The 16,823-nt window shown below is 48.7% G+C and overlaps 1 protein-coding gene across 1 annotated transcript in view; it reads right to left on the reverse strand.

The window, feature by feature from the left end:
- The window catches only part of BBOF1 (basal body orientation factor 1), a 159,357-nt gene that overhangs the window by 114,419 nt on the left and 28,115 nt on the right, over nucleotides 1-16,823 (reverse strand). The window contains exon 2 of the mRNA XM_073638182.1: nucleotides 4,131-4,386. Coding sequence (XP_073494283.1) covers nucleotides 4,131-4,386 — 256 coding nt within the window. The remainder of the gene's footprint in view (nucleotides 1-4,130; nucleotides 4,387-16,823) is intronic.

Raw genomic sequence — 16,823 nt, forward strand, 5'->3', positions numbered from 1 at the left:
GATAGTACCGTCTATAGCGCATGAAACTAGCTCCAGTTCTTCCTCCTCCTCTTGACACCCAATCCACATTGGGATGAGATGAGGCTGGGCTGTGTGTAATCACCCTGTATGGTTCCTTGCTCCATCTCATCGTGCTCCGCCTGCAATGCATCCTCATTGATTGTGAGCAGAGAGGGTTTCAGAAGACAGAGAAGCAGGATGGTGACGCTAATGATGGCGTCATCGCCACTCACCATCTTTGTGGAGTCCTCAAAGTTTTGGAGGATAGTACAGATGTCTGACATCCAGGTCCACTCCTGAGGTCTTATGTGTGGAGTCTGAACTGAATACCGACGGCCTTGTTGATGCTGGTAGTCAACAACTGCCCTCTTCTGCTCACAAATCCTTCCCAACATCTGCAGTGTAGAGTTCCAACGCGTGGGGACATCACACACCAGTTTGTGAGCCGGAAGCCGCAAATGCTGCTGAAGCACGGCAAGGGCGGCGGAAGCTGTAGCTGACTTTCTAAAATGGGCACACAGGCGGCGTACTCTGACAAGCAGATTTGGCAGTTTCAGGTAGGTTTTGAGAAACCTCTGAACCATGAGGTTCAGCACATGGGCCAGGCATGGTACGTGTGTGAGCTCGCCTCGCCTCAGAGCCGCCACCAAGTTCTGGCCATTGTCACACACGACCATGCCTGGCTGTAGGTTCAGCGGTGTAAACCACAGATCTGCCTGCTATTTCAGAGCTGTCCACAACGCTTCAGCATTGTGCGGTTTGTCAACTAAGCATATTAACTTCAGCACAGCCTTTTGTCGCTTGGCCGAGGCAGTGCTGCAGTGCTTCCAGCTTGTGACTGATGTGGTCATTTCGGAAATGGAGGCTGAAGAGGAGGAGGAGGCGGAGGAAGATGAGGTGCAGGAGTTGTAGACTGTGGGGGCAACCCTGATTGACCTAGGACCCGCAATCCTCAGCGTCGGGAGGATGTGTTCCGTCCCAAGGTCCGACTGGGTCACGGCTTCCACTATGTTAACCCAGTGTGCCATCAGCGAGATGTACCGTCCCTGCCCACAAGCGCTTGTCCACGTGTCCGCGGTTAGGTGGACTTTCCCAGTAACTGCATTGTTGAGGGCACGGCTAATGTTGTGGGACACGTGCTCGTGTAATGCGGTAATGGCACACCGGGAGAAATAGTGGCGGCTGGGGACCAAGTACAGAGGGACGGCCGCCGCCATCAGGTTGCAGAAAGCTTCCGTCTCCACGAGCCTAAAAGGCAACATTTCGAGCACAAGCAGTCGTGAAATGTGGGAATTTAGTAGTGTGGCCTGTGGGGCGTTGGCTGCATATTTGCGCTTGCGTTCCAAGGACTGGGGTATGGATAACTGAAAGCTGCGCTGGGACAAGGACGCGATTGCTGATGGTGCTAGTTGAGAGTGCGCAACGACAGGTGCAGGGCAGGAGGCATCTTCACATGCACTATGGACAGGGGATTGGCTTGATGGCACAACAGCGGAAGAAGCAATGGTGCCACCCGCTGACACTAGTCGTGGACCCTGGGGTTTGGCCCACAAAGTCGGGTGCTTTGCGGCCATGTGCCTGATCATGCTGGTGGTGGTCAGGCTGGTACTTTTGCTACCCCTGCTGATGCTGGCCTGGCAGGTGGTGCAAATGGCCTTTTTGAGGTTATCGGCAGAGTCTTTAAAAAACAACCAGACTTGGGAAGACCTAACAGTTGTACTGGCAACTTCCGTCATGTTGGTGTTACGGGGAACGGTTGCCCATGTTCTGTCTGCTGCCACCACACTACTTCTTCCTGCCTGTTGGGATGCTCTGCCTCCCTCCCCCTGTGTGCTGCTGTCCTCGCACGCAATGTCCTCCTGCCAGGTTGGGTCAGTTACTATATCATCCACCACCTCGTCTTCTACTTCCGCACCCTGGTCCTCCTCCTGACTTTCTGGCAATTGTATCTCATCATCGTCCACCTCTTGTGACACTTTCCCACCGTCGTCTTTGTAGGACCGTGGCTGCTCAAATATTTGGGCATCTCTACATGCGATCTCCTCTTGTCCCGCTTCAAGTGGACCAGGCGAGAGGCCCGAATCTATAAATGGAAAAGTGAACAGCTCTTCGGAGTGTCCAAGTGTGGGATCAGTTGTCTCTGGGCACTCAGCATGGTGGGAGGAAGCAGGATCAGGGTGAGGAATATGCGGTCCAGACTCACGGCTACTGAGACTTGACTGTGTGGAAGACAGGGTGGTGGCTAAGTGACTGGAAGCATTATCTGCTATCCAACCAATAACCTTTTCACACTGCTCTGTGTTCATTAGTGGTGTTCTGCGGTCCCCTATTAATTGGGACAGGAAAGTCGAGCGAGAAGATGTGGGTGTTTGTTGTGGCACAATTTCAGCTTGCCCACGGCCTCGGCCTCTGCATGCACCATCACCATCACGTCCAGTTCCCCGTCCCTTGCCACGCGCCTTGCCCATTTTAAATGGAGGACAATATCTTCCACGCTCACTACAAATGGCTGAATTTGGAGCAAACTTATATGTGATCCGTGTGACGGACAAACCACAGTTTTAAATAGCTGGCCAGTAGGTAACTATTTTTAACAGTGCCAACCTCGTGTCAATAAGTTCGCTGACATACTGCAACAAAATTTCAATGGAGGCCAGAAATGGCATAATTTTCAGCGCAATTATATGTGATCTGTGTGACGGACAAACCACAGTTTTAAATAGCTGGCCTGTAGGTAACTATTTTTAACAGCAAACTGGTGTCAATAACTTCACTGACACACTGCAACAAAATTTCAATGGAGGCCAGAAATGGCAGAATATTCAGCGCAATTATATATGATCTGTGTGACTGACAAACCACAGTTTTAAATAGCTGGATTTTTAGCGCTGTAATATGGAAAGGACCTGGCTGTATTCTGCAGTGCCAACAAGCAAATGGCAGAAAAACGGTGTTCTCTGAATTGCTTTTTAAGCAAATAATCAGGATTAAGATAAAAAAAAATATTCCTGGCCCCTGATACCTGGGGCTATTTCTACTAATATCTGTAAAAGAACCAGCAGACAGAACTGGAATGGACCCTCTTGCTATGTGCACTGCAGTCTGCTATATACCCTGCCTGCCTAGCACTGATATCTCTGCAGCTGGATTAGTCCTCAGAAGGACTGTTAGTTAATATGGATATGTAGAGAATCTTGTAGAATACCTACACTAACTAATAAATAAACAAATCTCTCCGTAGCTCAGCAGCACCTCTCCCTATACTGCCCGATTGCGGAGTGACTGTGATGAGCATGGCGGCGCCAGGTCTGATATAGACCTGATGACGCTGTGCGGCCAGCCAATCACTGTAATAACACAACCAACATGGCTGCGGCATTACAGTGTGTGGCAGACAATCTCTGCATGTTGATTGACGCTCTAAAGAGCTCCAAACATGCAGGGAGGGGACCCGAGCTCCCGCCGAGCAACCCCGGAAATACTCGGCGAGCGCCGAACATCTCGAGCAGTAGTGAGCATGCTCGCTCATCACTAATGATCATATGTTTTATTTGTACTGAACCTGTTATCTAATCAATGTAGACCAGGGATGTCAAACTCAAACACACAGAGGGCCAAAATGAAAAACTTGGACAAAGTAGCAGGCCAACCAGTATACAGTATAATGGGCCCCACAACGTCCTCCATACAGTATAATGGGCCCCACATAGTTCTCAGTACAGAATAATGGCTCCACATAGGGGTGGTGGTTCTGCTGTCGAGGGCCAAATAAAACCACCCTGCAGGCCAGATTTGGCCCACGGGCCGGAGTTTGACGCATGTGATGTAGACATTTTATGGCACTTTAACATTAGTTTTTAGTTTATATACGGTATGTGCCGTGACTGTTGAGACCTTTGTAAACATAATGTTGATATGAGAAGTAGAATGGTGGATGAGATGCAAAGTGAGAGTGAGAAGGTTTCGGTCAGAACACCGCTGAAATGAAAAGGATATAGCAGTAAGTGGAGCAGTATAACAGGCTTCTAGAGAAGAATCTTGCTTTTGCTTCTGTAAGCACTGGGGGTATCATCTTTTATCTCATTTTCAGCAGCAGTTTTATAATTTGTGAATTTGTTAAATGAATTTACCATTTCTTCTTTCATCTCATCCTGCTTTTTGAGGAACCCGATGACATCCAACATGTCCTTCTCCAGCTGATACTTGTTCTTGGTCAGCTCCGCATTGTTGTGTGCCAAGCTGCGTGCGGCCTCCCGGTACTCTGTTCTCGAGAATTCAGTCATCTTCAGCCGGGCCTCCCACACTGCCGCACTCGCCTTCGCTCTCTCCACCTCTGACTCCTTATCCACTTTGGATGAAGTTTCATGTTTCCCAGCCGCCTTCTTCCTAGAAAAAAAAAAAGAGTCTAGCTAGTGACTAATCCATCACATCTGAGGGGCTCCCCCTTTGATAGAGTCAAAATATTCTCTGGGGCAGGGGTCTTCTCTTGGAAGGGCGGCGGGGGGGGTCTTCTCTGGGAAGGGTTGGATCTCTTCTGACATGGGAAGAGGGCCTTTCTGTGGTGGAGAGCAGGTTCTTCTATTGGGTAGGGTCTGCTTTGGGGTGGAGGGCAGAGTCTCCTATGGATCGTTGCTTAGTCTGAGTTGGTGGACAGAGATTCTTCTGGGCAAGGATCTAATCTTGGGTAGTTGGCGGAGTCTCCATTGCAACAAAGGGCAGAGTCTCCACTCTCCTCCAGGGAAGGGGCGAGGGTTTACTCTTGAGTGGAGGGTGGCGAGTCTCCCCCAGGGTGGGAGGTATGGTTTACAGCAAGCACAAATAGTTAAAGTGCACAGAGGATTAAAAATTCAATATGCGGTACCTACACAGTACACAATTCACACATTAAAAATGGTCTCCTGTGGAGCAGATGCACAACAATGAGGCATAAAGACTTGAAAAGAAAAGTTCCAAAAGATATAATGATGAACTGCTCAAAACATAGGTAATACAAAACCAGTTTCCACTCATGACAAGAGTCAGGTGATCCTACAGTCTGTGCAGGAGTCCCAGAAGATATATGTGTCCATTTAAACCCCTAATTATCGGTGTCTGCTCCTCCACAATACACAGCATCTGGGGCAATAATCCTCCACGCTACTTCGAAAAAGAGGTCTGGGTGGAGAAATGCATCATCACTAATAATCCCTATTTGGACAGTTTGAAATTAAGAGATACAGCGGGTAAAATAAGTATTGAAGAAGTCACCAATTTTCTAAGTAAATCTGTTTGTAAAGGTGCTATCGACATGAAATTCTCCCCAGATGTTTGTAACAACCCATCCAATCAACACAAAGAAATCGCCATAGATGTCCATAAATTGTGTAATAATGAGAAATGATACCGGGAAAAGTATTGAACACGTTACTGAAATGTAATTAATATTTCACACAAAAGCCTTTGTTGGTGATGAAGCTTCAAGACGTCTCCTATATGGAGAAACTATTCGCAGGCATTGCTCAGGTGTGATTTTGGCCCATTCTTCCATACAAACACTCTTCACATCCTGAAGGCCCCGTGGGCTCCTTCTATGAACTCTGAGCTTTCGTTCCTTCCATACATTTTCTCTTGGAATCAGGTCCGGTGATCGGCTTGGCCATTCTAGCAGCTTTATTTTCTTTCTCTGAAACCAATTGAGAGTTTCCTGGGCTGTGTGTTTGGGATCATTGTTTTGCTGAAATGTCCACCTTTATTTCATCTTCATCATTCTGGTAGATGGCAGCAGATTTTTATCAAGAATGTCTCGGTAAATTTGTCCATTCATCTTTCCTTCAATCATATGATGTTTGCCAGTGCCGTATGCTGAAAAACAGCTCCACACCATGTTCCCATCTCCACACTTCACTGTTGGTATGGTGTTTTTGGGGTGACATGCAGTGCCTTTTGGCCTCCAAACATGGTGTATTATGGCAAAGAGTTCAATGTTGGTCTCATCTGACCAGACTATAGTCTCCCAGCATTTCACAGGCTGGTCTAAATGTTGTCGAGCAAACTGTAACCGCGCTTGAACATGCTTTTTAGTTCAGCAATGGAGTCTCTCATGGTGAACGTGCATACATGCCATGGAGGTAGCATGGTGAGCGTGCATGGAGGTTGAGTGCATTACTTATAGTTTTCTGTGAAACAATTGTACTTGCTGATTCCAGGTCTTTTTGTAGCTCTCCACAGGTGTTCTTGGCTCTTGGACAATTCTTTAGATAATTGTTTTCACTCCTCTGTCTGAAATCTTGCGTGGAGCACCTGGTTGTGGCCGGTTTATGGTGATATTATGTTCTTTCCAATTTCGAATTGTGGCCTCAGCAGTGCTCACTGGAGCCTCCAGTAGTTTATAAATTCTTCTGTAACCAATACCACCAATATATTTTGTGACAATAAGGTTGTGAAGGTCTTGAGACAGTTCACTGGTGTTACCCATCATAAGATGATGACACAGCTTATAATCTTAATCAGCCAGATGATTAGATTTGTTAAGCCAAAATAAATACACTATTGTGTTTGTGTTGACTTGTAAATATATGTGTATTTTTGTGGCTGGTCAAGGACAGACCAATATTTGTAAAACCCTGATTGTTGTCTCCTCTTGGGTCTGTGAACAATAATGTTTGTTAATATGCTAATTACATATTATACTAAAGCCAGCTGAATGTTGATTTAAAGAGCCCCCTGCTATACCACTATGTAAATTGATCAGCTCAAACAATTAGACCTGATCCCTGTGAGTAATGCCCTTCCTAACCCCTTACCTGTTAATGTATACCTGAAAGCACAACTGTAACTGTCAAGGAATGACCCTGGGGGGGGGGGGACATACAATATCCCACCGCTGCCGTCACTTTGTCAGGGATTCGGCAAACGCACAATCCAGATTACGCAATACGTAGTTATCGGCTATCGAGCATATGGCGTACACGCCTCCGAATTCCAATGCATAAAATATGTGTATATGCCCCCGCACGATCACTGCCAGCTTCATAATAGCCCAATTAAGATTATTCGCTGTCACCACTGATCAGTTTTAAAATATAATACAGGCCTGATTGGGCGCCTGCTTTCTGGTGGCGTATGGCTTCAGGGAAGGAACAATTACAGAGCAAAAGAAACAGGACTATTAAATTTTATGTTTAATCCAAAAGGGAGGCAGTGTTTATAAAAATATACAAAGATCTTACAAAGGGGGACAATACAATACAGAATATACAGTTACACAAAATAAAAAGGGATTAACAAAAGAAACTTGCTAGACAAATCGCAGAGACAATTCAGTGTAGCTGGAGAGGATGCGCTCCAATTGATTTGGCCGTTATGGAACGGGACCCGTGCTTATAAAAAATATACCTCCCGGCATGAGGTATACCTTCAGCTGGATCTTTTATGCCGAAGGGGGGGACCTGCCCACACACTCCCCTGTGACGACCTCCCGTGGGTTAGTCCCCGCTCTTCATGGTTTTATTAAAATCTCTAATTTCTGCGATTACGTCTCACTGGTTGACTGCATAAGTTTGCAAGTGACACCATATTTTTTATTGCGAATTTACCTTTCTGTAGAGACCAGACATGACATGGCTGCTGTCCATTATTTTGGTACTTTGGCACCACAGCTCCCCAGAAGGGCTCATACATCCGGAAAAATATGCGTGGTGTTCCTTAGCTGATACTGACGCTAAAAATACATGTCCCATTATTATCGGAAGTATAGAACTTCCAATATTCCATATTTCGTGTCGGTGCCTGTAAGACTGATGAGCAGAAGGAGTTTGCAAATGAGAATGACCCTGCTATTGTACAGAGTGTGGCACAGAAATATAATTGCTTACAGGTAATTTGATTTTCCAGAACCATGACAGCACCGTACAGAGAGAGTATCCACCCCCAGGAACAGGAAACCTACAAAAATAAAAGGGGCGGCACCTCTCTTCCTCCCCAGTGTGTTAACAGAGAATAAGAGTGTGAGGAGCTGCCCACTTACTAAAGACTATGATACTTTTCCAGCAACGGACCACCATTTTTGTCAATATTATTAGTTTTATTAGTGATTTACTTGTTATGTTTAATATAGTTCTGCTAACTTGTCAGTATGTGCACTAGATTCACTTGTAAAATGTCCAGCATTCCACTAATCTGTATCTCAGGATATCTGCATCTCAGGAGTATCTAACCATTGTTCCAACAGCCAATAATCTCATTATGTGTGTGTAGATTGAGACACAGTGGAGCCGTCACCACAGGGGGTCTTACATGCAGTCTCAGATGAAGGCTTCTAGAATATTCGTCATTGTTTTTAGCTAACAGTAAATGCTTAAGGGGAAGGGTGGTCACTTCTGACCTTGGAGGGGACTGATCCCAGTGAAAAAGGACAGTCATGTTTTAGGAAGAGTTGTGTGAAAGGATTGAAGGAAGAGGATGGAGACCGTGGACTTGGAAGGATGGATGGATAAACATGTTACCATTATGGATTATGTCGTTTGGATTTAAACTTTCTTAAAAAGACTGCTGCTACTGGATACCTGGGCTTTCATCGTTTTATCTGCCGTCTAAAAGATCATGGACTTTGGCTACAGACTATACTGGCTGGAGATATGACATCTGTGGGCCAACCAAAAGTTGAGAGACAGAGAGTATGGCCTTATACAAAGCCAGTGGAACTACTGAACCCAGATTGGGAACTTGAGGACTGAGAGAACTGTATTTTGGCCATTTACCTGTAATTGCTTTATTACCATGACTGATCAAAAAAATATTGTTGCATCGTTAACCTGCCTAGGTGATTATTTACAACCCACAACCTCAGATCTTTACAAGTGGTGGCAAGCGGTGGGATCACCTATGTCTGGACAGCATACCAGGGAAAGTTACTGAGAGGTGACTTGGCAGAAGAGATGGCAGACTCCATCTACAAGAGGCTCAAGGAGGAGGAGCAGAGAGCCCTTTGAGAGAGAACTAGACTGGCTGCCGGAGGACAATCGGGCGACCCTAATGCAACGCCTGGATGATTGGGACCAGGAACAACCACATGATGAGGTCAGTTAAGACGTGAATGAGGGACAACAGCCCAGGGCTGTCATCCAGATGATGGAGGATCGACCGACTGAGTTGAGGCAGATGCTGGATGCGCTAGGAGATCAGGCTACGGAGATAGAGTGGGCGTCAGTGTTAAGTAAATATCTGGGTGTGCATGTAGCAGTAACCCAACCGGCCCCATTGCAGAGGACAGGGGATAACAGGAGAGAGGGGCCCGCATCTTTAAGGTACTGGGATATACCACAGTTCAATGAGGACACCTCGGATATTGATGAACATCTCCGGTTATTTGAGAACCTCTGTCTGCTGCATGAGGTGTTAGTCACTGACTGGCCCAGATTTTTGAGCGTTGGCCTGACCGGAAAAGCAAGAGAAGCTTTTAATAACTTGTCTTCTGGGGATCAGAGATGTTACTCTACCATTCGCAGCACATTCCTAGAGATGTATGCTGTCACGAAGGAAACCTACCAGAGGAAGTTTCGGGAGACTGACAAGCCCGCTGCACACACACATCGGGAGTTTGCCAACACACTACATATGGCATGCATTCAGTGGATAGAAGGACTGAGGGCTTGGGAAGCAGAACATGTAATGGATATATTCGTGCTGCATGGCTTTCAAAACTAAATTGATTACTTTGCGGACCTTGTCTTCTGGGAGGAAGCAGGCTTGGAGACGAGAATCCAGGATTAGACCTAGGAAGATTTGAGTCCTTGAGGGGTTTAATTTTGACTTTAAGGACCCGTTGTTTTTTTTCATCATGAACAGAAGGGAATAGAATCCCTTCCTCCTTTGTGGTATCGGAACTTCAAGAAGGACCCGTTTCTCTACTAGCCCTAATATTTCTGACTCCAGGGCTATCTGTTCTTCCTGGACCTTCCTCTTGGGGGTAATCATAAATGTCCGGCGAGGAATCTGCCTGAATCGTATCTTCAGGCCACCACTCACAATATTCAGAATCCAGGGGTTTGATGTAATGGCTTCCCAAGCTGGAATAAAGTGGGAAAGCCTCCCCCCTACCTCCGGCCTGGCGTCATTGGGAAGACTTTTTTGTATTGGAGGACGGTCCTCCAAACATATAGCCTGACTCTTTCTTGGATTTGGACTCCCATCTTCTCCTGTCTCCTGGAGGGCGACCCCGATTAAATTTTCTCCTCTGAAAACTAAACCTTTTTGAGTCCCCTGAAAATCCTGGGAACCCTTTGTTCCTATCGCCAGCTTTTCTAAAAGGTCATCCAGCTTCTGGCCAAACAGGAGTCTGCCATCACACGGGAGGGAACATAATTTATGTTTGGATTGTAGGTCACCTGGACAACCATTGAGCCACAAGGCCAGTCTGGCAGCATTAGATAGATTTGCTGATCTAGCCGAGAGTCTAACAGAGTCCGCTGAAGAGTCTACCAGGAAGGCCGACGCTGCCTGCATTAGGGGCAGATTTGAAAGGATTCTATCCCTAGGGATCTTTTTATCCCTAATTTGGTCTTCCAATTGTTGGAGCCACACCATGAGAGACCTTGCCACCAGGGCCGGCGTCAGCACCCGGCGCACCCGGGCAAATGCCGGGGCCCTGAGCAGGCAGAGGGGCCCACTGGCGGTTGTGCACCCCGCTGGGCTATGGGCGGAGGAGAGCGGTGTCAGCGCCCGCCCTTCTCCGCCGCTTGCTCAGGGCCCCGGCAGGCGGATACTTACCTCTCCCCGTGCCTCCGCAGATCAGCTATCTTCCTGCTCTGCGTTCCCTGTGACATCTCAGGTCAGAGGGCGCGGTGACGTCTTTACACCGCACCCTCCCCTGAGCCGTCACAGGGAGCGCTGAGCGGGAAGACGCCGACAACGCTGGAGTTCGGACCCGAGCAGCGGGCAGCAGAAGGGAGGTGAGTATTTCATTTTTTTTTTTTAATGTATGGAGGCATGGGGCAGTATAAAGAGAAAGGGGGGGCATCCTGCATGGGGCATTATAAAGAGAGGGGGGACATCCTGCATGGGGCATTATAAAGAGGGGGGGGTGACATCCGGCATGGGGCATTATAAGGTGGGGAACAGCCTGCATAGGGCATTATAAGAGGGGGGGCAGCCTGCATGGGGCATTATAAAGAGGAGGGGGACATCCTGCATGGGGCATTATAAAGAGGGGGGGCATCCTGCATGGGGCATTATAAAGAGGGGGGGGGTATCCTGCATGGGGCATTATAAAGAGGAGGGGTGACATCCTGCATGGGGCATTATAAGGTGGGGAACAGCCTGCATGGGGCATTATAAGGGGGGGGGGCAGCCTGTATGAGGCATTATGTGGGGGGTAACAGCCTGCATGGAGCATTAAAAGGGGGGGCTGTATGGGGCATTATGTGGGGGGTAACAGCCTGCATGGAGCATTATAAGGGGGGGACAGCCTGTATGGGGCATTATGTGGGGGGTAACAGCCTGCATGCAGCATTATATGGGGGCCAGTATCCTGTATGGAGCGTTATAAGGGGACCGGTATCCTGTATGGAGCGTTATAAGGGGACCGGTATCCTGTATGGAGCGTTATATGGGGGCCAGTATCCTGTATGGAGTTTTATAAGGGGACCAGTATCCTGTATGGAGCGTTATATGGGGGCCAGTATCCTGTATGGAGCTTTATAAGGGGACCAGTATCCTGTATGGAGCGTTATATGGGGGCCAGTATTCCGTATGGAGCCTTATATGGGGGCCAGTATTCCGTATGGAGCCTTATATGGAGGCCAGTATTCCGTATGGAGCCTTATACGGGGGCCAGTATTCCGTATGGAGCCTTATGTAACGGGTCCGGGAGGCGGAACCTCTGAGCTACTATACAAGGGGGCGGCCCTTGTAAGGGAGCGGGTGGCAGTCTCTGGGTGAACGGACAGGGAGTTACGGCAAGTGATCAGGGCAGTCTCTGGGTAAGGGGTAGGTACGACCTGTGATGGCAGAGCCTCCGGGTAGGCTAGCAGGCAGATGGTAGATGTGTGCTCCCAGGTGAGCAAGCGAGAGTCTCTGAAATAGCAGGTGGTCACGGCACGTGACGGCGGAACCTCCGGGCAGGCAGGCAGGTAGGTAACGGAGAAGCGCTCCCAGGTGAGCGGGCAAGAGTCGCTGGAATAGCTGGTGGTCACCGCACGTGACAACGGGACCTCCGGGCTGGCAAGCAGGCAGGTAACGGAGATGCGCTCCCAGGTGAGCGGGCAAGAGTCTCTGAGATAGCTGGTGGTCACAGCACGTGACAACGGAGCCTCCGGGCTGGCAAGCAGGCAGATAACGGAGAAGCGCTCCCAGGTGAGCGGGCAAGCTGGTCCATAGACAGACTGACCGGAGTAGTAAGGCAGACCGTCGGACCTCAGGCAAGCAGGCAGGTAGCTGATATGCGCTCCCAGGTGAGCGGGCAGGCTGGTCCTTTAGACAGACTGACAGGAGTAGTAAGGCAGACCGTCGGACCTCAGACTGGCAGACAGGTAACAAGTATTCAGGCAGGAATCAGGCAGGTAACTGGCAGGTAACTAGCAGGAAACTGGCAGGAAACTGGCAGGAAACTGGCAACGGGACCTGAGGGCTGAAGCACAGGTGAGACACAGGTGCAAACAACATTGCACGGGCACCTCCATTTTGGAGGAGGTGCCTTATATATGATGAAGTCCTCCGGCCATTGGCCGGGGACTCCTTAGGGCGGCGCGCGCGGCCCCTTTAAGAGGAGGGAAGCGCGCGCGCGCGCGCCCTAAGCACAGGGGCCGGGAAGGAGCGCGCGCTGAGAGCAGAGCAGGAGGAGGACGCCGGGACGGAGCGCGCGCTGACAGCAGAGCAGGAGGAGGACGCCGGGACGGAGCGCGCGCTGACAGCAGAGCGGGGAGAGGACGCCGGGACGGAGCGCGCGCTGACAGCAGAGCGGTGAGGGGAGCAGCGTCCCTGCCTAGCAGAGGGCAGGGACGCCAGCGCTACACCTTATATGGGGGCCAGTATTCCATATGGAGCCTTATATGGGGGCCAGTATTCCGTATGGAGCCTTATATGAGGGCCAGTATTCCGTATGGAGCCTTATATGGGGGCCAGTATTCCGTATGGAGCCTTATATGGGGGTCAGTATTCCATATGGAGCCTTATATGGGGGCCAGTATCCTGTATGGAGCTTTATAAGGGGACCAGTATCCTGTATGGAGCGTTATATGGGGGCCAGTATTCCATATGGAGCCTTATATGGGGGCCAGTATTCCGTATGGAGCCTTATATGGAGGCCAGTATTCCGTATGGAGCCTTATATGGGGGCCAGTATTCCGTATGGAGCCTTATATGGGGGCCAGTATTCCGTATGGAGCCTTATATGGGGGCCAGTATTCCGTATGGAGCCTTATATGGGGGCCAGTATTCCGTATGGAGCCTTATATGGGGGCCAGTATTCCGTATGGAGCCTTATATGGGGGTCAGTATTCCATATGGAGCCTTATATGTGGGCCAGTATTCCGTATGGGGCCTTATATGGGGGCCAGTATTCCTTATGGGGCCTTATATGGGGGCCAGTATTCCGTATGGGGCCTTATATGGGGGCCAGTATTCCGTATGGGGCCTTATATGGGGGCCAGTATTCTGTATGAAGCGTTATATGGGGGCCAGTATTCCGTATGGGGCCTTATATGGGGGCCATTATACCGTATGGGGCCTTATATGGGGGCCAGTATTCTGTGTGGAGCGACTCGCTGGTTCCTGAGCTATTGTGGAATTTACAATAGATATCGCTCATGTAATGTAAGAAGTGAAATCTTTGCATTGTACTATATATATATATATTATATATATATATATTTCTTCGCCGTATCTCTGCATCATGAATCGTGATATGTGTTAAAGGGGCCACTGAGACTCTTTCGCCCGGGGCCCAGAAAAACCTGGAGCCGGCCCTGCTTGCCACACAGGTGCCAGCTACCGCAGGCTTCAGGCCTCCTGCTGCAGCTTCCCAAGTGTGACGTAGAAAGGAGTCAGCCTTTTTATCAAGGGCATCCTTTAGGACGCCTGAATCCTCCAAGGGTAGGGAAGATTTTTCGGATGACCTGGCTACAGCCCCATCAACTTTGGGGATTTTATCCCAAGGCTCAGAGTCCTTCTCCTCAAAGGGGTACCTTCTTTTAGAGAAGGAGGGTAAGGCCCCTGATCTCTCTGGTTTCTTCCACTCTCGGTCAACGAGGCCCTGAATTTTAGTGTTTACCGGAAATTAGCGTCTCTTTTTTTCTCCAAGGCCAGCAAACATAACACCTTCCCGGGATTTGGATGCTTTCTCCTCCCCCAGACCCATGGTTGATCTGACTGCTCTGACCAGTTTGTCCGTACCCTCGATGGGAAAGCAGGGTCTACCGTTATCCGATGAGGAAGAGGATGATGAATCAATCAGCCATAGATTCTCGGACTGGGAGGAATCAGAGTTGGAGGAGACATCTTTATGGGATCTTTTCTTCCCTCTAAACAACCCCTTCAGGGACCCCTGAACCTTTGCGTGGACTATGGATTTCAGATTGGATGCGAAATCCAGAGAATTTTCTGCTATGGTTTTATTAATGCAGTTCGGGCAAAGCTGTTTTTGCCAATCTATGTTAAGGGAAGTTTGGCATAGGGCACAAATCCTGTGCTTTTGCTTGGCGCTACTCTTCTTAGGCTCCTACAGAAGGAAGCACATAAGAGACTTCCCATTACTAAAAGGTGACATTCACGAAGATCACTCACCCCTGAAGTCACAAACGGGTACTGAATTCGGAGGCTCTAGCAGAACATGCGGATTCCTTTCTGGATGGTCCAGAGGTGGTTGATACCTTGCTCCTGCCACCGCATGAGATGGCCCGAAGGCACCCCCCTGACGGCTGTACCCCGGTCACATGCCTTCTCTGATTCCCCTAGGTATGGCCCTGTAAAGTCTATATGACAATACATGAATGGCATCTATAGTATAATCAGGGATGTGTCCTTCTGTCCAAAGCCTCTATAGACTGCGCAAGCGCAATACCTGCGCAGTCTGGCCGCAGACAGAAAGACACATCCACATCCCAGACAGGGATGAGGAGTGTGGCGCCGGAGATCGCGGTATGCGAAGGCATTGAGCGCATACCGCGATCTCTGGCGCCATAAACACATACCAGTTTGGTCCTGTCATCTCCGGAGTGGCCGGAGAGATTTCAGGCGCCATTTTAGTGAAGACAAATATGCACAGTGTCTTCAACAAAATGACAGCGAGGTATGCGCATGCGCGTACTCTGGTGCCATTTTGTTGAATACACTCTGCAGACTTGTATTCATTAAAATGAAACTGGACATCGCGCTATGCACGGGCGCTGATTAGTAAAATAACGCAGGCAATGCGCTGCAGTGGAGCGGTGGAAAGGCAAGTAGGAGTGTTTGTATTTAAAATTTATTTATGGATGGGGGAGCACATAACAGGATGGGGGACCAGGATGAGGGAGCATATACCAGGATGAGGGAGCACATAACAGGATGGGGAAGCAGGACTGGGGAGCATACACCAGGGTGGGGGAGCATATACAAGGATAAGGGACCAGGCTTGGGGAGCATATACCAGGGTGGGGGTGCATATACCAGGATGGGGGAGCAGGATTGGGGAGCATATACCAGGATGGGGAGGAAGCATGGACCAGGATGAGGAAGCATATACCAGGATGGGGGAGCATATATCAGGATTAGTGGGGGGGAGCATGGACCAGGATGAGGAAGCATATACCAGGATTGGGGAACATATACTAGGATTGGGGGGGGGGGCATGGGCCAGGATGAGGAAGCATATACCAGGATGGGGGAGCATATACCAGGATTGGGGGGGGGGCATGGGCCAGGTTGGGGGAGCATATACCAGGATGGGGGAGTATATACAAGGATAAGGGACCAGGATGGGGGAGCAAATACCATGATGGGGAATCAGGATGGGGGAGGATATATCAGGATGAGAAAGCATATACTAGGATAAGAGGCCAGGATGGGGGAGCATATACCAATAAAAATGCTCGCCACCTGGGTGTAGAGCGGGTTCACTAGCTAGTACGATATACTGTGATACAGACATCAGATGTTATATACTATACACATTGTTATATCCCATCTGATGTCTGTACCACAGTATACCATACAGTAATCTGTATACTGGATACAATATTTTTTGTACATGGATATACACTGAACACACCTGGAGCAGCCAACAGGACATCACAAATTATATATGGAACAGTATAATATGTGATGTCCTGTAGGTTCAGGGTTGATCAGTCAGTGCAGGATCCTCTATGCTGATGTCTGTGGTCGCTCTGCTGGGGCTCAGTGTGATTGCAGATCTGGTGACGTTGGGGCCGATGACCTAGTACTGACAGCGCGACCTGATATGCAGCAAAGGTCAGACTCCTGCAATAAGTCACTGTGCCCCAGGACAGATTGCTCTCAGTAGGAAAAACAAGATATTCTTGTAGTTATGATACCTTTTAATGGCTAACAAAAATAAAATAAATGATGCTACAAGGAAAGCTTTCCGGACAACTTAGGTCCCTTCCTCAGGCATGATATGACAAGGTATATGAAGAAACACAAATATATGAACACAAAGAAAGAGAAAGGAAAAAAAAAAGAGGAAAAGCAGATGTATGGCATAATAAATTGACATTTAAATAAACAAGCAAACTGAGCTTGGAGAATGAGTCCTTAATTGGATTAGATTAGTGGTGTGTACGTTTTATGGTCCCAATATCCATGTAAGATCATGGGCCTGGTGCCCTCACTGTCTCTAGCAGATTCCT

The sequence above is a fragment of the Phyllobates terribilis genome, unplaced genomic scaffold (assembly GCF_046119375.1).
Source record: "Phyllobates terribilis strain yellow unplaced genomic scaffold, ASM4611937v1 Scaffold_7__3_contigs__length_470593459, whole genome shotgun sequence".
NCBI classification, from domain to species: domain Eukaryota; kingdom Metazoa; phylum Chordata; class Amphibia; order Anura; family Dendrobatidae; genus Phyllobates; species Phyllobates terribilis.